This window comes from Nicotiana sylvestris, chromosome 2, assembly GCF_000393655.2.
Source record: "Nicotiana sylvestris chromosome 2, ASM39365v2, whole genome shotgun sequence".
Lineage (NCBI taxonomy): Eukaryota > Viridiplantae > Streptophyta > Magnoliopsida > Solanales > Solanaceae > Nicotiana > Nicotiana sylvestris.
The window spans coordinates 86,092,308-86,118,882 of record NC_091058.1 but is presented as its reverse complement, the minus strand read 5'-3'; the positions used below and the strand labels follow the sequence as shown (position 1 = coordinate 86,118,882).

Genomic DNA, 26,575 nt, shown 5'->3' with positions numbered 1-26,575 from the left:
AATTCCATCAATCAAGCAAGTAAAACTACAAAGGTCAGCACCAACCATTAATTATTGCAATAATATTTTCAAAAGTTAATAAAAATAATTTTATTAAAAATTAAATTTCCACATTGTTGCATTAATCTTTTTATGTCAAGATCAACAACAAAAACTTACTTCATAAGGTCTGAAAATACGTTACAATCTTAGTACAAAACCAACAATACCAAAATAGTTAATCTGAAGTTAATAAAAATTAGTCAATAGGTATGAACCTCATCGCGACTTGTATCGATGATTTCTTTCACCTGTGAAACCTCTGAAAATGAAAAATGTTAGTATTCACAAATTACTTGACTTCATGGGAATGATCTTCACTTTGGGGCTAACAGGCATAACTATCTCATCATGAGTAGAAGATTTGAATGCAAGAACCTTCATGTTAGTGGCCTTACTGAACAAAATTTCGAGAACATTAAATGTCTCCTTTGTTTATCATTCTTAAAGGTGAAGCAAAGACTCAAGGGATTACTTCATTATAGGAAAACCACCAATCACTGGAGAATTGACTTTCAGTTGAATAAATTTGGCATTAGATAAGTTTTATCATCCGCAATTCCATGATATGGATATGGAATCTCCTGATATTTCAAGTGCACCATGGTAGCTTGATAGTAAACTCAAGTTGTAACTCTATAGAAGTGCGAGTGAAAAAAATGAAAACGTTAATTGAATCGTCTTTGCTGGGTTTAATTAGTGACTCTCACTATATCTACAAACAGCAAAACTTAAGCATAAATCTGCGTTCAAGTACATACTGAATAAGTAGAGCAATTCCTAATACAATAAATTTACAAATGACCAGATTATTTTACCAAAAGCAAAATGCAAAAGTTTAACCATAGATGATGTTAATCTTGCTTATATACTTTACATGACAAAACTAATATTTGTAGAGTCAATAGTAGGATGTTGACAAAAAGTTCGAGCTTAAAGCTAAATGCTGCATTTTGTGTTAATAATCAACCTCAAGGGGAAAGCGAGACTCCAAAGATATGTAGGCATCAAAATTTTAAAAACCAGAAACATACTAATAGTACTGAGATACACGCCGCTGTGGTTGTACACAACTCATTTGAGTGGGGACGTTGTTCCGAAAGTATAATAGACACTGATTAGATCAAATTCAGCTTTTTGGCTACTTTATTATAAAATTGAAACAGAGTACTGCCAAAAGATGTTCATATTTGTGAATGTCATTAGGAGACAATGTCAAGAGTATAGAAGGAAAGGAATATCAGATTCAAAGATTACCACAAGAATTTGTGGTTTAATTGTTTGTCTTTTGATAGAAGACTGATTGCTCGTTCAGTAATTTGGAGCAAATGCTGATTATCAAATATGATTACGACTTCTAAATGTTTTAGTAAGCCAGCTATCATCGACGAATCAAAACCTTTTTTTTAATGTACAAATAACTGATGAACGAATGTGCAGCACGAAAGACACGATTTATTGATATTACCACTTCCAAGGACTTCTACCGAATTTTCAGCGGACTCCAAATTGGTAAGATACAAAATGTCATTCGCTTCATTTATTTTTATAAAATTTTATTGCATTTTAACTGCATATTTCAATGGTTTGAACATTAATGATGTCTACAATTTTGCAAATTTGTTGTGCATACATTATGTTTGTCTCTGGTTATAAATTAACCTGATTAATACATCAACAACTATCAGCTTGACTGTCATGGTTTATGCAGAATCCCTGCAGTTTACTACCTCTGTACCATTTTCTGATCAGTTGGACTGTCATGGTTTGTGCACACATTATGTTTGTCTCTGGTTATAAATTAACCTGATTAATACATCAACACTATCAGCTGGACTGTCATGGTTTATGCAGAATCCCTGCAATTTAACTACCTCTATCCCATTTTGTTAGATCTATATCCTACTTTAGTCTATTACAATGTTAAGTGTTGGATATAATTTATTGGACATCATTTTCTTTAAATTTTACTCCAATTCCACAACGCATTGCCACTCTAGTGAAAACAATTATGTTAATGTACAAATAACTGCTCAAGCATTTGGTTAAACTATAATACCAACCATTAAATACATAGAGTTCCAATTACCATAGTTGTTGTCAAATCAACCATGAAAACTAAAAGAAAAATGCAGCAAAAATCTGCAAAAAAAAAAAATAGTCCGAAAGGTTACCTGAACCCCTAAAAAATGCAGCTCTAAAGCCACCATAATTGCTGCAAACCAACCATGATTCACCTCTAAACCTCCATTAAAACCACCCTTAAACTCCATCGACCCACCACGACAACAAATAAAGAATAGCCATACAAATAATTACTTGAAACCACATAAAAGCAGTTCACAAGGGACCAAAAACTTATTTGTTAAATCCAAAAAAAATCAACCTATAAATTTGCTTCTTAGAAACTATAACACTTAGCTGTTTAACATAATATGCAGCAACTTTTTAAAGTTTTTGTCAAATCAACCATGAAAACCAAAAGATAACCGTAGCAAAAATTTGCACAAAAAAATAGTCCGAAAGGTCTCCTAAACCCATTAAAAATGCAGCTCTTAAGCCTCCATGAATCACCTCTAAACCTTCATTAAAGTCACCCTTAAACTCCATCGACCTACCATAACAACAAATAAAGAATAACTATGTAAATAATCACTTGAAACTGCATAAAAATAGTTCATAAGGCACCAAACACTCATCTGTTAAATCCAAAAAAGCAACCTATACATTTGCTTCTTAGCAAGTGCAACACTTAGCTTTTTAACAGAATATGCAGCAACTTTCTAAAGTTTCACGGATATTTCCTCTTATGATTATTGTAAGAAACAACCATTAGAGCAAACCGGGGATGCAAAAATTTATTGACAATGTAAGTTAATCTAAAAGTGCTGATTTGAAAGAACATTATTAATATAACGATCCGGCCGGTCGTTTTGAGAGTTATAGCCTCGTTCCCCCATTTTCTGCTTCTTTTGTGTTGTACAATTGTATTATGACTTACCAGGTTAGTTGGTTTGGGTCGGGAGTAATTTCGGAGTGAATTGAGACACTTAGTCTCTTAATTGGAAGTTTAAGTTGGAAGAGTCGACCAGATGTCGATTTATGTGCAAACGACCTCATATTTGAATGTTGATGGTTCCGTTATCTCCATTAGGTGATTTTGGATGTAGGAGCACGTCCGAATTGTGTTTTGAAGGTCAGTAGAACTAGGCTTGAAATGCCGAAAGTTGGAATTTTAAAAAATCTGATCGGGAGTGGACTTTTTGATATCGGGGTTGGATTGGATTTTTGGGAATTGGATTATGTTCGTGGTGTTATTTATGACTTGTGTGCAAAATTTGAGGTCAATCAGACGTAATTTGATATGTTTTGACGTCGTTTGTAGAATTTGAAAATTTCGAAGTTCATTAGGCTTGAATCCGTGGGTATTTCGTGTTTTTAATGTTGTTTGAGGTGATTTAGGATTCGACTAAGTTCGTATGTTGTTTTGGAACTTGTTGGTATGTTTGGTTGAGGTCCCGAGGCCCTCGGGTGAGTTTCAGGTGGTTAACGGATCAATTTTGGACTTTGGTTGATGGCTGATATCTGCTGGTGTGATTCTTCTGGTTTCCTTATTCTGTCAAAAATTGAGGTCATGATCGAGGCCATGATCAAGGGAAGAATCGAGAGGGCAGAATCGAGGGTAGAATCGAGGGTAGCGACCGAGGGTGTCACGACCCAAACAGATGGGCCATGACGAGTGCCCGAGTCCTACCCGTCGAACACCCTTAAGCATGCGTCTAAGATATAAACATGAATAACAACTGCTGAACTACGAGAATAAAATGCGTGAGGAAAAAATATCCAAAAGATGTATATACATACACGTGCAAAATACGTAGGGCGAGCCGACAAGGCTATTATAGACAACTATATATCCAAAACCGGAAGCCGACAAGGCCACATATTACCCAACTATACATGACTATCTACAAACCTTTAACAGAATATACAACTGTACAAGGACGAGACCGGGCCCCGTCATACCCATATATGTATATAAACATATCATACCAAAATCCAAAGAAGCTCCGGATCAAATGGAGCACACTAACTCTCGCTGATCAAGGATCCTAAGAAGGGGGACCGTCAACTTGTCTACCTGCACCTGCGGGCATAAAACGTAGGCCCCAAAAAATAGGACGTCAGTACAAATAATGTACTGAGTATGTAAGGCATGAAAATCAGTACATAAAAGACATAGATGAAACATGAATTAAAGAATTCTGCATGTAAATCTAAATACCTTTGAAAATCCTGAAACATTTATAATGTCATGCACGTGCATATAAATATCGTGTCATGCATAAGTATAGGTGTACATAACATCATCAAGCCTTTGAGGGCATCCTATCATATTATCTCGTCTACGGTAGGCAAAATCATCAACATATACTAGCTGATCAGGTGGTGGTACGTATGTAACGCCGTAACCTTTTTCCATATCCCATATACACAGAATATACGAGTATATAACGACATCTGGTCACGGGTCAATGTACATGTATAAATGAATGGAATGCATAAGAAATACATTACTAAGATTTTCTTGAAATGTTATAAGATTATTATACCTTTCGGATAACTTTATCAACAACGGATTTTTCTGAGACCCATGAACAAAAAATATAATAATAATTCACATGGAAAATCAAGAACGTAGGCATCCTTAGTAATTTTATGAATAGAGTCGTTTATGAAAGTTGTGCATTTTCTCGTTTCGTTTGTATCGTATAGATCATGCCAAAAAGAAAGAAGGGGTAGCCTTAACATACCTGACCCGGTTCTCTAGACAATTCTTCTAATACACGAAAATTGCAACAAAATTCATGACAGCAAGATCGGAGTAGGGCAAAATCCATATGATATTCTTGAGAAAGATTATACCGGGCTTCTTTAGAATTGCAAAAAAAGTCACGTTGCTACGATGCTTAAGAAATTTTTGCTTGAAATCTTTAATTCTTGCTGAAGCTAAATGTCACGTTATTAAGGATGCTAATATGCAAATTCTTGTTTTGAATTTGCTGAAGTGAATTAGAGATGTTAAAGAGATATCCACGTATCTTTAACTGAATTAGAGAATAGATTTTAATGTCTAGATGGTGTAGGCCCCACCTTTCAAGACTTGTGTCACATTTCTTCCTTAAAATGTGCCACCTTTCACTCTTTATTAAGAGTCATTAGATAGGAAGGGGAGTTGCCACATTTGGGATTCATTAATTATCTAAAGATTTTAATTAATCTCCCACTAAAAATCATTAATTACCCATTTATCCATATAATATTATCTCAAATTACTTAAAATACTACTCACTTTTAACACACTTTATGTACCCTATTATCATGGTTATAGGGTACCTTCTATAGCACTAGTCCATAAATATCGGATATTATAGCTCGGACCGTATTCTATCCCATGTTGACAAACTTCGACAAAACTCACTTTCTTTGATTCATTTACCTTTTAACCTTCACGGCATTTTCTTATCGCTTGTTATAAATAGCATAAATACTTATAACCTCAATATAATCTCATCTCCGAGTCTACGTCGATTAGCTGAAGACAGAACTTTAACGTATGAAAACGCGAGATGTAACATCCTCCCCCCCCATAGAAACATTCGTCCTCGAATGTTTAACTTCTTGGGATCCATATAAATTTTGGTAAAGTCCTCTTTGTAACATTACTACTATCAATCCTTCATGTAGAGATCTCAATAATTCAACACCACATATTGCCACAATTATCACTCATGATAATAGCCTCACACGACCAATGATAATAACTAATACAAGAATCCATACACGTACCTTAAGGCTATGATGTCTCAGTCAGATCCTTCTTTGGAAGAGGAAATAAGTGAGGATACCTAGACTTCATGTCTTCTTCGGCTTCCCAAGTCATTTCTTCCACATTATTGTTTCTCCAAAGTACCTTCACCGAAGCTACGTCTTTAGTCCTCAATATCCGAACCTATCTATCTAGTATAACAATGGGAGTTTTCTCAAATGATAGTTGTTCTGTGACCCGAACATCGTCAATTGACACAACTCTAGAAGGATCTCCGATACATTTACGAAACATAGACACATGAAGGACTGGATATACAGATTCCAATTCAGAAGGCAAGTCTAACTCATATACTACCTGGCCTACCTTGCGTATGATATTATATGGTCCAATGTAGCGAGGGTTAAGTTTTTCTTTCTTATCGAACCTCATAATGCCTTTCATCGGTGATACCTTTAGGAATAACCAATCGTTAACTTGAAACTCCAAGTCTCGTCATCGATTATCCGCATAAGTCTTCTGACGGCTTTGAGATGCTAATAGCCTTTCCTATATAAGCTTAATCTTCTCGATTGCCTGTTGTACCAATTCTGGTCCTACTAACTTGGTTTCCCCAACATTGAACTATTCTATAGGCGACCTACACTTCCGTCCATAAAGAGCTTCGTATGGAGCCATCTGAATACTGGAATGATAACTATTATTATACGCGAACTCAATAAGTGGCAAATGATCATCCCAGCTGCCCTTGAAGTCTAACACACAAGCCCGTAACATATCCTCAAGTGTCTGAATAGTATGCTCAACTTGTCCGTCTGTATGGGGATGAAATGTTGTACTAAGACTTACTTGAGTCCCCAATCCTTTTAGGAAGGACCTCCAGAAATTAGCTATAAACTGAACTCCTCTATCCGAGATAATAGATATAGGGATACCATGAATTTGTACTATATCCTTAATGGAAAGCCTTGCATAATCCTCTGCGGATATGTAGTCCTAACAGGCAAAAAATGGGCTGATTTTGTAAGTCTATCAACAATCACCCATATAGAATCGAACTTACACTGGGTACGAGGTAAGCCTACGATGATATCCATGTTGATTACTTCCCACTTCCAAGTCAGAATCTCTATAGCCTGCAATAATCCACCGGTTTTTTGATGCTCAATCTTTACCTCCCGACAGTAAGGGCACTAAACAACAAACTCCACGATATCCTTTTTCATTCTGTCCCACCAATATACTTCCCTGATATCATGATACATCTTTTTTTCTCCTGGATGAATGGAAAAACGAGAATAATAAGTTTCTCCCATAACCTGCTGGTGCAGCCCTGCAACATTAAGGACACATAATCATCCTCGATACTTGAGGACCCCATCTCCTGAGATTTCAAATGGTGTCTTCTTCTTTAGTGGGGCTGTATCTCTATAATGAGCTAACAGTGGATCCGCGTATTGGCATTCCTTCACTTCAGTTACTAAAGAGGATGTTGCCATGTCCTGAATAGTAATTTCGGTATCACCTGAATATAATAAACGAATTCCAAGACTAGCTAACTGATGAATCTCATGGGCTATTACCCTCTTCTCTGGATGTAAATATTACAGGCTACCCATAGATCTATGATTGAGGGAATCGGCTACTACGTTCGCCTTCCTCGGATGGTATAAGATATCAACGTCATAGTCTTTAAGTTGCTCCAACCATCTCCTTTGGCATAAATTCAATTCCTTTTGTTTGAAGATACATTGAAGGCTCTTATGATCCGTATAGATATCAACATGAATGCCATACAAGTAGTGCCTCCACATCTTTAGTGCATGAATCACTGCGGCTAACTCTAAATCGTGGGTCAGGTAATTCTTCTCGTGCTTTCTTAGTTGTCTAGAAGCATAAGCTACAAACTTACCATGCTGCATTAGTACACAACCCAATCCAACGCCCAAAGCGTCACAATAGATAGCATAACCATCGGTTCCCTATGAGAGTATTAGAACCGGTACTAAAGTTAATCTGTCCTTCAATGCCTGGAAACTCCGTTCGCAAGCATCAGTCCACTGAAACTTAGCTCTGTTCTGGGTTAACTTTGTAAATGGTGCCGAAAGAGAAGAAAATCCCTCTACAAATCTCCGGTAATAACCTATCAAACCGAGAAAACTACAAACCTCCGTCGGTGTTGTGGGTCTAGGCCATGTCTTTACCACCTTAATCTTTTGTGTATAACCTCATATACCTTCAGTTAAAATTACATGCCCAAGGAAAGCTACAAAGTTCAACCAGAATACACATTTAGAAAATTTTGTATAAAACTTTCCTTTTTTATAACTTTTAGCACAATACGCAAATGATCTACATGCTCAGTCTCAGAACGAGAATATAACAATATATCATCAATAAATACAATTACGAACAGATCTAGAAAGGGCTTGAATACATGGTTCATCAAATCAATGAATACTGTTAGGGCATTAGTCAAACCGAATGACATAACATGAAACTCAAAGTGCCCGTATCTGGTCCTAAATGCTGTTTTTGGAATATCCTTCTCCTTAAGCCTTACCTGATGGTACCAGACCTCAAGTCTATTTTTGAGAAACACTTGGCACCTTGCAACTGATTAAATAAATCATCAATTCTTGGGAGCGGGTACTTATTCTTGATCGTCACCTTATTCAACTGTCTTTAATCAATGCACATCCGCAAGGAACCATCTTTCTTCCTCACAAATAACACAGGTGCTCCCCACAGTGATGTACTAGGCTTGATAAAGCCTTTTTCAGGCAGGTCCGTTAGTTGTTCCTTCAACTCTTTCATCTTTGTGGGGCCATTCTATAAGGAAGAATAGATATTGGTTGAGTATATGGTAGTAGGTCAATAGCAAACTCAATTTCTCGCTCTGGCGGAAGACCTGGAAGTTCATCAGGAAAAAATCGGGAAACTCATTAACCACAGGATAGACTGAATGGTTGTTGACTCCTCTTTCTCATCCTGAACCCGAACCAAGTGATAAATATATCCCTTTCTGATCATCTTCATTGCCTTGAGATAGGAAATAAATCTACCTCTCGGCGACGCCTTATTACCTTTCCCCTCCAAAATGGGCTCCCCTAGAAATTGGAATCGGACCATCTTTGATCTACAATCAACGTTGGCATGACAAGAAGCCAACCAATCCATACCTATTATAACAACAAATTCTACCATATCTAAATAGATTAGGTCTTCTACTGTAGATCTACTATGAACTACTATTATACAACCTCTATATACCCACCTAGCTATCACTGGATCCCCAACAAGTATGGACACCTCAGAAGGCTTAACCAACTCAGGTTATATTCCAAACTTACTAGCAACCAACGGAGTACCATATGATAAGGTGGAATCTGGGTCAATCAGTGCATATACATCATATGAGGAGACTGATAATATAACTGTAACAACATCGGTGATGATTCTTGATCCTGTCGTCCTGCTAACGTATAAATACGGTTATGAGGACCACTCGAGCTAGATGCTCCACCCTTACCTCTACCACGACCGATTGGTGCTTATGAACCTTGCCCAATATGGCGTACTGATGATGACGAACCAACTACAGATCCCGCTTGATGAACTATGTTTACATCACCTCTCATCAGACAATCCCTTATAATGTGGCCTAGATAACCACAAGTATAACAAACACCCAACCCCCTACGGCATTGCCCGACATACTGCTTAGCCAACAAGTCAAACTGAAGATTGTACTCCCGAACACTCATGTTACCCTATTGAAGGGTCACATCAACTCTATCCCTTCTAAGCTCTAGTGGCAGATAATAATGAAGAAAAGCTTATGTAAACTCCTGCCATACTGCTGGAGGGGCATCCTCACCTCTAGACAATTCCCAAGACTCGTACCAATGAACTGCAACATCTTGGAGTCTATAGGAAGCTTGCTCAACTGACTCAGTCACAGTGGCCTTCATTACCCTCAAAGTCCTCTACATTTTATCAATAAATACCCGAGGGTCCTCGTTTACATCTGCTTTAGTAAATACGGGAGGGTCCAAATTAATGAAATCACAAACCCTCGCACTGACGGACCTATCTGCATGACCAATACCTACCTCTTAACGGATGCATCTGGATGAGGAGTTGGAAGATGCTATTTAGCTATTAACTCGATTAGTAGCCGCACAGGCTCGCCGACAGGAGGTAGGTATTGGTAATACAGATAGGTCCATCAGCGCGAGGGTTCGTGATTTCATTAATTTGGACCCTCCGATATTCACTAGAGCAGATCCAAATGAGGAGCTGGACATACAGGGGCGGGTGCTAGAGCTGGTGCCCCTCAAAGCTCTTCTAGAGAGGGAGGGGTATGTGAAGTATGAGATGGAATCTCAGTATAAGACTCTTCCCGAGCCCTGGTAACTCGTGGCGCTCGACTAGTAGTCTCGCTAGCCATAGACTTGCCCTTCTAGGAGGCTGTAGTTTTCGGAGGAATCGCTATAAACATAACATGTCATTAGGAACATGAATTCTTATTAACACATCTCGCATTTTCGTACGGTAAAATTTCATTTTTCAGTCAACCGACATAGACTCGGGGATGAGATCATCTTGATGTTAATGTACTTACGCTATTTATAACAAGCGATAAATAAGTGTTATGAAGGATAATAGGGTACACAGATTAAAAAAACGAGTTTCGTTAAAAGTGGCCAACTTCAAAATAAAATATGGGTCGAGCAATAATAACCAATAATTATGAACTAGTACCATTCTATAACCACGGTAATATAATATATAAAGTATATATGATGTATTTTAAAAATAAATAGTATTTTGAGTAATTTGCGGTAATTTTTAAATTGTGCGGGTAATTAATTAATTACCGGGTAACAGGACATTATCCAGTTAACTAATAAGTGGATAAAAATTAATAAAGTAACCCCCCCATACGTGGCAAGAAGCCACACACCTAGAAAATGACTAAGTAGTCATAATTCTAGGTGGCCACCTATGAGTTAAGTTAAGTCTTGGAAAGACTAGTAAAACTTTATCCAATTCTTGCTAAATTAGCTTCAATTTATGTCCTTGGCTTGAAACCAAAAACAGAAATATTTCGTCCAATTCCAAAGATAAGAAACACACCCCATCTTTCCAATTTCAATTCCTCAAACTAGAGGAAGCCTATTTCATCATTTGGTTCAAAAAGAGCAGAACCGCATTTGGTTCAAAAGAGCAGAAGCAGTTTCGTCTAATAATTTCAATGCCAAATTTTGTGTGTAAATTTCACAGAAGCAGATTCGTTCAAATAGTTCTAGAAACAGGTATGTTAAGGCCCTCCCTTCTTTCTTTTTGGCATGGTCCAAATTGCACTGAAGAAACGAGCAAACACACAGTTTTCATAAATTACTCTATTCATAGAATTATTAGGGGTGTCTATATTCTTGATTCCCCATGAAAAGTATTATTATTTTCTGTTCATGGGTCTCAGAATAATATGCAGTCGGAAAAGTTTATCTGGAAGGAATATTGAGATTATTACGTATTTTTCATGCATTTCATACATGTGCATTGACCCATGACCAGATGGCATTATATACGCGTATATATGTAAATATATGTATATGGGATATGGGAAAAATATTACGTTATATATGCACCACTACCTGATCATCTGGTATATGTTGATGATGTTTCCCACAGTGGCCGAGATGATATAATGGGATGCCCTCAGTGGCTTGATGATATTATGTACACTCATACCTATGCATGACACGACATTTATATGCACGTGCATGACATTATAAACGTTACAGAATTTACAAAGTTATTCATATCTAAAGATGTGTTTCCTTATTTCATGTTTCATCTATGTCTTTTACGTACTAATTTTCATGCCTTACATACTCAGTACATTTTTCGTACTGACGCCCTATTTCACGGGGCCTACATTTCATGCCCGCAGGTGCAGGTAGGCAAGCTGACGGTCCCCCTTCTTAGGATCCCTGATCAGCGCGAGTTGGCGTGCTCCACTTGATCTGGAGCTCCTTTTGATTTTGGTACGATACGTTTGTATATATATATATATATATATGTATATGTGTATAGGTATGATGTGGCTAAGTCCCGTTTTTGTACAATTATGTTTCTATTAGAAGTCTGTAGACAATATGTATAGTTGGGTTGTATGTGGCCTTGTTGTCTTTCAATTTTGGATGTATAGTTGTCTATAGCAGCCTTGCCGGCTCGCCCGCTGTATTCTGCATGTATACGTACATATTCCTTGATGGCAGGTTTCCTTCACGTATGTTATTTTCGTAATGCAACAGATTTTATTCATGTTTATATCTTAGACACATGCTTAGGGGTGTTTGACAGGTAGTACTCAGGCAACCGTCGAGGCCCATCGGTTTGGGTCGTGACAAAAGTGGTATCGCAGAAGTTCTGTCCTAGGGTTGTCTGTAGACCGTGTCTAGTAGAGTCTTGTTTCTGGGTGTGTCGTGCACCATACTTATAAACAGGAGGCTACAGGACATATAGGATGTTATCCTCTCTTTTTATCTCAGATCGTGCGATACAAGAATTCATGTTCCTAACGATATGTTATATTTTTAGCGATGCTTCCAAAGAGTACGACCGCCCAGAAGGGAAAGTCCGTGGCTGGTGAGACTACTAGTCGAGCGCCATGAGTTACCAGGGCTCGGGGAGAGTCTCATGGTGAGGTTCCATCTCAGACTTCACATACCCCGCCTTTTCCAGAAGAGCTCCGAGGGGCACTAGCTCCGGCGCCTGCCCCTGTACATTCAACACCTCAGTCGGATGCACCAGGTCAGGAGATGAGAGATTCTATTCAGTTATTGACCCAATTAGTAGTCGCACAAGCTCGGTGTTAGGAATTAGGTATTGGTCACATAGATAGGTCCGTGAGTGCGAGGGTTCATGACTTTATTAATTTAGACCCTCCGGTATTCACTGGAGCAGATCCAAACGAGGACCCTCAGGTATTTATTGATAGAGTGCAGAGGATGTTATAAGTAATAAAGGCCACTACGACCGAGTCAGTTGAGCTAGCTTCCTATAGACTCCGAGATGTTGCAGTAAATTGGTACGAGTCTTGGGAATTGTCCAGATGTGAGGATGCCCCTCCAGAAGTATGGCAGGAGTTTACAGAAGCTTTTCTTCGTCATTATATGCCACCAAAGCTTAGGCGAGCCAGAGTTGATAGGTTCTTGACCCTTCGACAGGGTAAAATGAGTGTTCAGGGGTACTGTCTTCAGTTTGATTCATTGGCTAGGTATGCTCCCACTATTGTATCTAAGATGGAGGACCAGGTTCATCGGTTTATGATGGGATTAGAGCCTCACTTGCTTAACGATTATATGTCGGTCTCACTTCAGCTAGACATAGATATTTCCCGCATTTAGGAATACTCTCAGGGTGTAGAGGAGCGTAAATAAAAACAGAGGGCCGATCGTGAGCATGATAGGGACCAAAATAAGAGAGCGAGGTCTTCGGGTCCTTTTGGTAAGTTTCGAGGTGGTCAGAGGCAGCAGTACTCGAGGTATCCAACCCAGCCCTCGGCTAGCGTGCCCCCTTAATTTGGCGGTAAGAGATTTGATCGTTCTACATATTCAAGGCCTGGTCAGAATTTTAGGGCCTCGGGTTCTCAGTATAGGGGTGGGTCAAATCAGATGAGGCCACCCTTGCCACGATGTACTCAATATGGTAAGTAGCATACTAGCCAGTGCCATATGGGATTAGGTGTTTGTTTTACTTGTAGTTACCCAGGCCACGTTATGAGGGATTGTCCGATGAGAGGTGATGCAAGCATAGCTAGCCGTCGGGATCTGCAGCTGGTTCGTCATCATCAGTACGCCCCCTAGGCAAGGTCCCCAAGTACCAATGAGTTGTGGTAGAGGTAGAGGCGGAGCATCTAGCTCGAGCAGCCCTCAGAACCGCATTTATGCATTGGCAAGACGGCATGACGAAGAGTCATCGCCTGATGTTATTATAGGTATATTATCAGTCTCCTCATATGATATATATGCACTGATTGACCCAGGTTCCACCTTGTCATATGTTACTCCGCTAGTTGCTGGTAAGTTTGGAATAAAACCTGAATTGGTTAAACCTTTTGAGTATCTACACCTGTTGGGGACTCGGTGATTGCTAAGCAAGTATATAGGGGTTGTATAATAGTAGTTCATGATTGAACTACCATACCAGACTTAATCGAGTTAGATATGGTAGAATTTGATGTTATAATGGGTATGGATTGGTTGGATTCTTGTCATGCCAACGTTGATTATAGATTAAAGATAGTCCGATTTCAATTTTCGGGGGAGCCTATTTTGGAGTGGAAAGGTAATACGGCATCGCCAAGAGGAAGATTCATTTCCTATCTTAAGGCAAGGAAGATGATTAGAAAAGGGTTGTATTTATCACTTAGTTCGGGTTCAGGATGTGGAAGTGGAGTCACCAACCATTCAGTCCATCCCTGTGGTGAATGAGTTTCCCGACGTTTTTCCTGAAGAGCTTCCGGGTCTCCCGCCAGAGTGAGAAATTGAGTTTTCTATTGACCTACTACCAGATACTCACCCAATATCTATTCCTCCCTATAGAATAGCCTCCGCAAAGCTGAAAGAACTGAAAGAACAAGTAAAGGACTTACTTGAAAAAGGTTTTATCAGACCTAGTACGTCACCATGGGGAGCACCTATTTTTTGTGAGAAAGAAAGATGGTTCCTTATGAATGTGTATCGATTATAGGCAGCTGAATAAGGTGAAGATCAAGAATAAGTACCCGCTCCCGAGAATTGATGATTTATTTGATCAGTTTCAAGGTGCCAAGTGTTTTTCAAAGATAGACTTGAGGTCTGGGTACCATCAGGTAAGGGTTAAGGATGAAGATATTCCGAAGACAATATTCAGGACTAGATATGGGCACTTTGAGTTTCGAGTTATGTCATTCGGTCTGACCAATGCCCCAGCAGTATTTATGGATTTGATGAACTGTGTATTCAGGCCTTTTTTAGATCTGTTCGTAATTGTATTTATCGACTATATATTGGTGTATTCTCGTTCAGAGGATGAGCATGCTGATCATCTGCGTACTGTGCTCAGAGTTCTACAAGAAGGGAAATTGTATGCAATTTTTTTTAAATGTGAATTTTGGTTTAACTCTGTAGCTTTCCTTGGTCATATTATTTCGGGTGAAGGTACCCGGGTGGATACACAAAAGATTGAGGCAGTAAAGACTTGGCCTAGACCTACAACATCGACAGAGGTTCGTAGCTTTCTCGGTTTGGCAGGTAATTACAGAAGATTCGTGGAAGGATTTTCTTCCCTTTCAGCACCTTTGACAAAGTTGACTCGGAAGGGAGCAAGGTTTCAATGGACTGATGCTTGCGAATGGAGTTTCCAGGCATTAAAGGACAGATTAACGTCAGCACCAGTTCTAACGCTTTCGGAAGGGACCGATGGTTATGTTATCTATTGTGATGCTTCAGGCATTGGATTAGGTTGTGTGCTGATGCAGCATGGTAAGGTTGTGGCTTATTCTTCTAGACAACTAAGAAAGCACGAGAAGAACTACCCAACCCACGATTTAGAGTTAGCCGTGGTGATTCATGCACTAAAGATGTGGAGGCACTACTTGTATGGAATTCATGTTGATATCTATATGGATCATAAGAGCCTCCGGTACATCTTCAAGCAAAAGGAATTGAATCTATGTCTAATGAGATGGTTGTAGCTACTTTAAGACTATGACGTTGATATTTTATACCATCTGGGGAAGGCAAACATAGTAGCCGATGCCCTTAGCCGTAGATCTATGGGTAGCTTGTCGTATTTGCAGCTAGAAAAGAGGGGAATAGCCCATGAGGTTCATCAACTAGCTAGTCTTGGAGTTCGGTTACTGGACTCAGGTGACATTGGAATTACTCTTCAGGATACGACAACATCCTCTTTAGTAACTGAAATAAAGGAACGCCAGTACGAGGATCCTGTGTTAGTTCATTATAGGGATACCACCCTTCAGAAGGAGAAGACGCCGTTTGAAATTACAGAAGATAGGGTCCTCAGATTATTGAGGATGATTATGTGTGCCTAATGTTGTAGGGCTGTGTCGGTAGGTTATGGGAGAAACTCACTATTCTCGTTATTCTATCTATCCAGGGACAACAAAGATGTATCATGATATCAGGGAAGTGTATTTGTGGGATGGAATGAAAAAGAATATAGCAGAGTTTGTTGCTCAGTGTCCTAACTGTCAGTAGGTTAAATCGAGCATCAGAAACCTAGTGGGTTATTGCAAGTTATGGAGATTCTGACTTGGAAATGGGAAGTAATCAATATGGACTTCTTCGTAGGCTTACCTTGTACCCAGCGTAAGTTCGATTTGATATGGGTGATTATTGATAGGATTACAAAGTCAGCCCATTTTCTGCCCGTTAGAACTACTTATTCCTCATAGGATTATGCGAGGCTTTATATCAAGGAGATAGTACAACTGCATGCTGTCCATGTATCTATTATCTTAGATAGAGGAGCTCAATTTACAGCTAACTTCTGGAGGTCCTTCCAAAATGGATTGGGGACTCAAGTAAGTCTTAGTACAATATTTCATCCCCAGACAGACGGACAGCCTGAGAGTACTATTCAAACACTGGAGGATATATTACGAGCTTGTGTAATAGACTTCAAAGGTAGCTGGGATGATCATCTGCCACTTATTGAGTTCACATATAATTATAGTTACCATTCCAATATTCAGATGGCTCCATACGAAGCTCTTTATGGACGGAAGTGTAGGTTGCCTATAGGGTGGTTCGATGTTGGAGAATCTGAATTACATGGGCCAGACCTGGTTCAACAGGCCATAGAAAAAGTAAAGCTTATCCTGGATCGACTATTGACAGCTCAGAGTCGTCAGAAGTCATATTCTGATGTGCGGCAACAAGATTTAGAGTTCGGGGTTGATGACTGGGTATTCTTAAAGGTGTCACCTATAAAGGGTGTGATGAGGTTTGGTAAGAAAGGCAAACTTAGCCTATGGTGTATTGGGCCTTATAGGATCATTCGGAGAGTAGGCCAAGTAGCTTATGAGTTAGAATTGCCCTCAGAATTGGACTCTGTCCATCCGATTTTTCACGTATCTATATTACAGAAGTGCATTGGCGATCTTACCTGAGTGGTGCCCATGGATGATGTACAGATTATAGAAGACTTATCATACAAGGAAATTCCGGTTGCCATCCTAGACCGACAAATCCGGAAGCTACGGAATATGGAGGTCGCCTCCGTAAAAGTACTTTGGAGAAAAAACAATGTGGAAGAAATGATTTGGGAGCCCGAGGAAAACATAAAGTCTAGATATCCCTACTTATTTTCTCCTCCAGAGAAGGGTCCGACTGAGACATCATCATAAGGTACGAGTATAAATTCTTTTGTTTGTTATTGTCGTTAGTCATGTGAGACCATTGTCGTTATTCATAATTATGGTTTTGTGTGTCGTTGGGTTATTAAGCTTCTACAGGGAGAGTTGGTAGTAGTGTTGTTACAAAGGCGACCCTGCCAAAGTTATATGAATCACGAGGAGTTGAACATTCGAGGACAAATGTTTCTAAGGGGGGAAGGATGTTACATCTCGCATTTTTGTATGGTAAAATTTCGTTTTCAGTTAACCGACGTAGACTTGGGGATGAGATCATCTTGACGTTAATGTACTTACACTATTTATAATAAGCGATAAATAAGTGTTATGAAGGATAAAGGGGTACACGGATTAAAGAAAACGAGTTTCGTTAAAAGTGACCAATTTGGAATAAAATATGGGTCGAGCGATAATACCCGATAATTATGAACTAGTACCATGCAAGGTACCATATGACCACGGTAATATAATATATAAAGTACATATGAAGTATTTTAAAAATAAATAGAATTTTGAGTAGTTTGTGGTAATTTTTAAATTATGCGGGTAATTAATTAATTACCGGGTAACAGAATATTATCCGATTAACTAATAAGTGGATAAAATTAATAAATTAACCCCCCACACGTGGCAAGAAGCCACACACCTAGAAAATGACTAAGTAGTCATAATTCTAGGTGGCCACCTATGAGTTAAGTTAAGTCTTGGAAAGACTTGTAAAACTTTATCCAATTCTTGCTAAATTAGTTTCAATTTATGTCCTTGGCATGAAACCAAGAAACAGAAACAGAAACATTTCGTTCAATTACAAAGATAAGAAACACACTCCATCTTTCCAATTTCAATTCCTCAAACTAGAGGAAGCCTATTTCATCATTTGGTTTAAAAAGAGCAGAACGCCATTTGGTTCAAAAAAACAGAAGCAGTTTCGTCTAAAAATTTCAATGCCAAATGTCGTGTGTAAATTTCGCAGAAGCAGATTCGTTCAAATAATTCCAGAAATAGGTATGTTAAGGCCCTCCCTTCTTTCTTTTGGCATGGTCCAAATTGTACTGAAGAAACGAGCAAACACACAGTTTCCATAAATTACTCTATTCATAGAATTATTAGGGGTGTCTATATTCTTGATTCCCCATGAAAAGTATTATTATTTTCTGTTCATGGGTCTCGGAATAATACGCAGTTGGAAAAGTTTATCCGGAAGGAATATTGAGATTATTATGTATTTTTCATGCATTTCATACATGTGCATTGACCCATGACCAGATGGCGTTATATACGCGTATATATGTAAATATATGTATATATATATATATATATATACATATATATATATGGGGGATATGGGAAAAGGTTACGGCGTTATATACGCACCACCACCTGATCAGCCGGTATATGTTGATGATGTTGCCCACAATGGCCGAGATGATATAATGGGATTCCCTCAGTGGCTTGATGATATTATGTACACTCATACCTATGCATGACATGACATTTATACGCACGTGCATGACATTATAAACGTTACAGAATTTACAAAGTTATTCAGGTTTAAATATGTATTTCCTTATTCCATGTTTCATCTATGTCTTTTACGTAGTAATTTTCAAACCTTACATACTTAGTACATTTTTTGTTTCGATGCCCTATTTTACGGGGCCTACGTTTCATGTCCGCAGGTGCAGGTAGGCAAGTTGACGGTCCCCCTTCTTAGGATCCCCGATCAGCGAGAGTTGGCGCGCTCCACTTGATCTAGAGCTACTTTTGATTTTGGTACGATACGTTTGTATATATATATATATGTACATAGGTATGACGTGGCTCAGTCCCGTCTTTGTACAATTATGTTTCTATTATAAGTATATAGACAGTATATATAGTTGGGTTGTATGTGGCCTTGTCGGCTTTCAGTTTTGGATGTATAGTTGTCTATAACAGCCTTGCCGGCTCGCCCACTATATTCTGCATGTATACGTACATATGCCCTGATGGCAGGTTTCCTTCACGTATGTTATTTTCGTAATGCAATAGATGTTATTCAGGTTCATATCTTAGACACATGCTTAGGGGTGTTTGACAGGTAGTACTCAGGCACCCGTCGCGGCCCATCGGTTTGGGCCGTGACACTTATATCGCACGATCTAAGATAAGAAGGGAGGATAACATCATATATGTCCTGTAGCCTCCTATCTAAAGTGTGGTGTACAACACACCAATGAACAAGACTTTATTGGACACGGTCTGTAGACAACCTAGGACAGAGCTGCTCTGATACCACTTTTGTCATGACCCAAACCGATGGGCCATGATGAGTGCCCGAGTCCTACTTGTCGAACACCCTTAAGCATGCGTCTAAGATATAAACATGAATAACATCTACTGAACAACAAGAATAACATACGTGGGGGAAAATAGTCCAAAAGACGTATATACATACATGTGCGAAATACGTAGGGCGAGCCGACAAGGCCGCTATACACAACTATATATCCAAAACTGGAAGCCGATTAGGCCACATACTACCTAACTATACACTACTTTCTACAGACTTCTAACAAAATGTACTGTACAAGAATGAGACTGGGCCCCGTCATACCCATATATGTATACAAACATATCGTACAAAAATCCAAAGCAGCTCCAAATCAAATGGAGCACACCAACTCTCGCAGATCAAGGATCCTAAGAAGGGGGATCATCAGCTTGTCTACCTGCACCTGTGGGCATGAAACGCAGGCCTCGGAAAATAGGGCGTCAGTATGAATTTTCTACTGAGTATGTAAGGCATGAAAATTAGTACATAAAAGACATAGATGAAGCATGAATTAAAGAATTCTGCATGTAAGTCTAAATACCTTTGTAAATCCTTAAACATTTATAATGTCATGCACGTGCGTATAAATGTCGTGTCATGCATAGATATATGTGTACATAACATCATCAAGCCTTTGAGGGCATCCCATCATATCATCTCGACCACTGTGGGCAAAATCATCAATATATACCAGTTGATCAAGTGGTGGAGCGTATATAACACCGTAACCTTTTTCCATATCCCATATACATATAATATACGCATATATAGTGCTATCTGGTCATGGGTCAATGTACATGTATAAATAATTGAAATTCATAAGAAATACGTTAATAAAATTTTAATGTTATAAGATTATTATACCTTTCAGACAACTTTATCAACTACGTATTTTTCTGAGATCCATGAACAAAAGATATATTAATAATTCACATAGGAAATCAAGAACATAGGCATCCTTAGTAATTCTATGAATTGAGTCATTTATGAAAGTTGTGAATTTGCTCGTTTCGTTTGTATCGCATGGATCATGCCAAAAAGAAGGGATAAACTTAACATACTTGAGCCGGTTCTCTGGACAATCCTTCTAACACACGACAATTGTGACAAAACTCGTGATGGCAAGATCAGAGTAGGTAAAAATCCATATGATATTCTTAAAAAAAGATTATACCGGGCTTCTTTAGAATTGCAAAAAGAGTCACGTTGCTAAGATGCTTAAGGAATTTTTGCTTGAATTCTTGAATTCTTGCTTGAATCCCTTCTGAAGCTAAATTTCATGTTACTAAAGATGCTAATATGCAAATTCTTATTTTGAATTTGCTGAAGTGAATTAGAGATGCTAAAGATATATCCACATCTCTTTAAGTGAATTAGAGAATGAATTTTAATGTCTTAGTGGTGTGAGCCCCACCTTTCAAGACTTGTGTGGTGACCCAAAAGATCATTTCTTATTTTAAAAGTCAAATCTGTATTGCGAGGCCTACAAAACCTCCTCTTTGTCTCTCCCCGATTTACGTGCGTAGTCCAAGCGTATATCCGGAAAGCCCTTATGTGAATTTTTTTAAGAAATAATGAATTTTGGCTTAAAAGATGATTTTTGTTGACTTTGGTCAATATTTTGGGTAAACGAACCCGAACCCATGTTTCGACAGTCCCGGAGGGTCCGTAGTAAAATATGGGACCTGGGCCTATGCGCGAAATCAAATTCCGAGGTCCCTAGCCCGAGAAATGAATTTTTGAAGAAAATTGTTAACTGTAAAATATAATAGTTTATGGAAATTGAATAGTGTTGGAACTTGATGGTATCGGGCTCGTATTTTGATTCTGGATCCTAGTATAGGTCCGTTATAATATTTAAACCTTATCTGTAAAATTTGGTGAGAAACGGAAGTAATTTGACGCAATTCGGACCTTTGGTTGAGAAAATAGGAAGTTTGAACTATCTTTAAAATTTCATGAGTTTTGGTGTTAAATTCGTTGTTTACGATATTATTTTGGCGATTTGATAGCACGAATAAGTCCGTATGATGTTTTTAGACTTGTGTGTATGTTCGATTTGGAGCCCCGAGGGCTCGAATGAGTTTTGGATAGGCCACAGAGTGTTTTGAGCCTTAAGGAAATTTGCTGGTGTTACAGATCTAAAGACTTCTCAATTGCGAAGTCTGGCTCGCAAATGCAAAGAATCATCGCATTTGCGATGATTGGGCTGGGCAGGGGACCTTTGCATTTGCGAAGTTTATCGTCGCAAATGTGACATGAACAATGGCCGCAATTGCGAACATTTGTTCGCATTTGCAAAGCCAGCATGTCAGGCCAAGCTTCGCATTTGCGAAGCATTGGTCGTATTTGCGAACCTGTGATCGCAAATGCAATACCTGCAACTGCTCAAAAACAAGTTTTGATGGGATTTTCACTTCATTTCTCAAATTTTCAAACCCTAAGATCCCATAGGCGATTTTCTAAAGAAGAGTTCTTCCCCAAATCATAGGTAAACAATTTCTAACTCATTTCCTTCAATCTATTTCATCTTTTTACAAGATTTCATCACAAAATCTAGGGATTTTCATGGGGGAATTGAGTGTTTTTGGGTAGAATTTAGGAATTTTGAAATTTGGGGATTTAGACCTCAAATTGAGGTCGGATTCTAAAACATATTATATATCCGAGCTCTGGGGTGAATGAGTAATAGGGTTTTGGTCCGAACTTCGAGTTTTGACCGAGCGGACCCGGGGTCGGGTTTTGACTATTTTTGGGGAAAATGTTGGGAAACCTAAATTAAGAACTGGAATTGATTTATCTAGCATTTATTGATGTTATTAAGTTAATTGTGACTAGATACTAGTGGATTGAAAGTGAAATCGAGAGGTAAAGTGGTAATAGAGGTTTGATTGTGGCCGTGGAATCGAGGTAAGTGCTGTGGCTAACTTTAGCTTGAGGGATTAAGTATTGTTTGCCCTATTTTCTACATGTTAGATGTTTAGTACGACGTATAAGTGTGGTGACGAGTATATATACATCGTTGTCGGGTCATAGCATGCGAGTGAGTTCTATACTTGTGACAATTGTGTTTTTCTATACGTATCCTTCCTGCTTAAGCTAGTTATGGTTCATGTTAACAAGTTTTACTATGTTGTTCCTGATTTGGATATTGGGCAAGTATTGGCTCAATTTGAGATTTCTATTGTGAAAGTAAATGATGAAACAAGTTGTTTGATTGTGAAGCCCTTGCTGGGTTGTTGTTGTTTCTGTTGTTGTTATGGTAATGGAGAGTGATAAAGCACTAAGGGTGATGCCGTGCACATTCATACTTATGCATATGGTGAGGAAGAGTGATAAAGCATGAAGGGTGATGCCATGCACATTTACATTTATATTTATTCATATGGTGAGGAAGAGAGATAAAGCACGAAGGGTGATGCAGTACACATTTCTATGATTGATTGCATGGTGAGGATTGAGAGTAAAAGCACGAAGGGTGATGTCGTGCATTTTCTGTTTGCTGTGATTATTTGCAGTTATAGGTTCAAGTGCACTAATTATTTAATTTTCGTTACTACTGTGATTCCTTATTCTGGTACCCCCATAGCATGTTGCCCCTTCCCGTTAATTTCTGTTTAGATTCTATTATTGTTATTCTGTTAGTATATTAATTACTGCATAGGTTTATGTTGTTTGTCGTGTCCCAGCGACGTCACTACTTCGCCGAGGTTAGGCTCGGCACTTACCAATACATGGGGTCGGTTGTACTGATACTGCACTCTGCATTTTCTGTGCAGATTTCGGTGACAGACCTCGTGAGTAGAGTTTGTGTGGCTGCCTTCAGTCCATAGGAGACCCGAGGTAGATCTGCCAGCGTTCGCAGACCCTGGAGACCCCTTCCTTCTGTTTTGAATTTCCTGTCTCTTTTCATTTAGGGAACAGTTGTATTTCTTTTAAACCAGTGTTTGTAGAAATTCTTAGATGTTTGTGAAATTGTGACACCAGATCATTGGGTCAGTCTTGTTTTAGAACTTTGAGCTGTTATGAAACTTCCGCACCTTATATCTGTTTAGTTGTAGTTATCATTATCTTTACTATTTGGGTTAATAATGCATGTGTTAGAACTGTATCTGTTGGCTTGCCTAGATTTCAAGAGTAGGCACCATCACGATTCCGACGGTGGAAAATCCGGGTCGTGACAACTTGTGTCACATTTTTTCCTTAAAATGTGCCACCTTTCACTCTTTATTAAGAGACATTAGATGGGAAGGGGGAGCTGCCACGTTTGGGGTTCTTTAGTTATCTAAAGATTTTAATTAATCTCCTACTAAAAATAATTAATTACCCATTTATTTATATAATTAAGAATTATCTCAAATTACTTAAAATACTACTCACTTTTAACACACTTTATGTACCCTACTATCGTGGTTATGGGGTACCTTGTATGACATTAGTCCATAAATACCGGGTATTATAGCTCGGACCGTATTCTATCCCACGTTGACAAACTTCGACAAAACTCACTTTCTTTGATTCGTTTACCTTTTAACCTTCACGACACTTTCTTATCGCTTGTTATAAATAGCATAAATACTTATAACCTCAATATAATCTCATCCCCGAGTCTACGTCGATAAACTGAAGACGAAACTTTAACGTACGAAAATGCGATACGTAACATCCTTCTCCACTTAGAAACATTCGTCCTCGAATATTTAACTTCTCAGTATCCATATAAATTTTGGCAGAGTCCCCTTTGTAACAGTACTACTATCAATCCTTCATGTAGAGAACTCAATAATTCAACGCCAAATATTGCCACAATTATCACTCACGATAATGGCTTCACACGACCAATGATAATAACTAATACAAGAATCCATACACGTATCTTAAGGCTGTGATGTCTCAGTCGGATCCTTCTTTGGAAGAGGAAAGAAGTGAGGATACCTAGACTTCATGTCTTCTTCGGCTTCCCAAGTTATTTCTTCCACATTATTGTTTCTCCAAAGTACCTTCACCGAAGCTACGTCTTTAGTCCTCAATCTCCGAACCTGTCTATCTAGTATAGTAATGGGAGTTTCCTCAAATGATAGTTGTTCTGTGACTTGAACATCGTCAATTGACACAACTCTGGAAGGATCTCCGATACATTTACGGAGCATAGACACATGAAGGACTGGATGTATATATTCCAATTCAGAAGGCAAGTCTAACTCATATGCTATCTGGCCTACCTTGCATATAATATTATATGGTCCAATGTACCGAGGATTAAGTTTTCCTTTCTTACCAAATCTCATAACACCTTTTATTGGTGATACCTTTAGGAATACCCAATCGTCAACCTGAAACTCCAAGTCTCGTCGTCGATTATCCGCATAAGACTTCTGACGGCTTTGAGCTGCTAATAGCTTTTCATGTATAAGCTTAATCTTCTCAATTGCCTGTTATACCAATTCTGGTCCTACTAACTTGGTTTCCCCAACATCGAACTATTCTATATGCGACCTACACTTCCGTCCATAAAGAGCTTTGTATAGAGCCATCTGAATACTGGAATGATAGCTATTATTATTTTCGAACTCAATAAGCGGCAGATAATCATCCCAGCTGCCCTTGAAGTCTAACACACAAACCCGTAACATATCCTCAAGGGTCTGAATAGTACACTTAGCTTGTCCGTCTGTCTGGGGATGAAATGTTGTACTAAGACTTACCTGAGTCCCCAATCATTTTTGGAAGGACCTCCAAAAATTAGCTTTAAACTGAACTCCTCTATTCGAGATAATAAATATAGGGATACCATGAATTTGTACTATCTCCTTAATGGAAAGCCTTGTATAATCCTCTACGGATATGTAGTCCTAACATGCAGAAAATGGGCTAATTTTGTATGTCTGTCAACAATCACCTATATAGAATCGAACTTACGCTGGGTACGAGGTAAACCTACAATGATATCCATATTGATTACTTCCTACTTCCAAGTCGGAATCTCTATAGCCACCAATAATCCACCGGGTTTTTGATGCTCAATCTTAACCTGCCGACAGTTAGGGCACTAAGCAACAAACTCCGTGATATTCTTTTTCATTCTGTCCCACCAATATACTTCCCTGATATCATGATACATCGTTGTTTCTCCTAGATGGATGGAATAACGAGAATAGTGAGTTTCTCCCATAACCTGTCGATGCAGCGCTGCAACATTTAGGACACATAATTGTCCTCGATACTTGATGACCCTATCTCCTGAGATTTCAAATGGTGTATTCTTCTTCAATGGGGTTGTATCTCTATAATGATCTAACACAAGATCCTCGTATTGGCGTTCCTTCACTTCAGTTACTAAAGAGGATGTTGTCGTGTCTTGAATAGTAATTTCGGTATCACCTAAATATAATAATCGAATTCCAAGACTAGCTAGCTGATGAATCTCATGGGCTATTCCCCTCTTCTCTGACTGTAAATATTATAGGCTACCCATAGAACTACGGTTGAGGGTGTCGGCTACTACGTTTGCCTTCCTCGGATGGTATAAGATATCAATGTCATAGTCTTTAAGTAGATCCAACCATCTCCTTTGGTGTAAATTCAATTCCTTTTTCTTGAAGATACACTGAATGCTCTTATGATCTGTATAGATATAAACATAAATGCCATACAAGTAGTGCCTCCACATCTTTAGTACATGAATCACTACGGTTAAATCTATATCGTGGGTCGGGTAATCCTTCTCGTACTTTCTTAGTTGTCTAGAAGCATAAGCTACAACTTTACCATGCTGCATGAGTACACAACCCAATCCAACGCCTGAAGCGCCACAATAGATAGCATAACCGTCGGTTCCCTCTGGGAGTGTTAGAACTGGTGCTAAAGTTAATCTGCCTTTCAATGCCTAGAAACTCTGTTCGCAAGCTTCAGTCCACTGAAAGAGAAGAAAAACCCTTTACAAATCTCATATAATAAC

The 26,575-nt window shown here is 38.7% G+C and overlaps 1 protein-coding gene across 1 annotated transcript; it reads left to right on the top strand.

Annotated features, from left to right (window-relative positions):
- The first annotated feature begins 13,768 nt into the window (after window positions 1–13,768).
- Window positions 13,769–17,060, top strand: LOC138885185 (uncharacterized). The gene is made up of 5 exons (XM_070166095.1): window positions 13,769–13,964; window positions 15,055–15,408; window positions 16,046–16,138; window positions 16,411–16,677; window positions 16,789–17,060. Exons 1-5 carry the CDS (start codon window positions 13,769–13,771, stop codon window positions 17,058–17,060), a joined length of 1,182 nt encoding a protein of 393 aa, XP_070022196.1.
- Window positions 17,061–26,575: the final 9,515 nt, after the last annotated feature.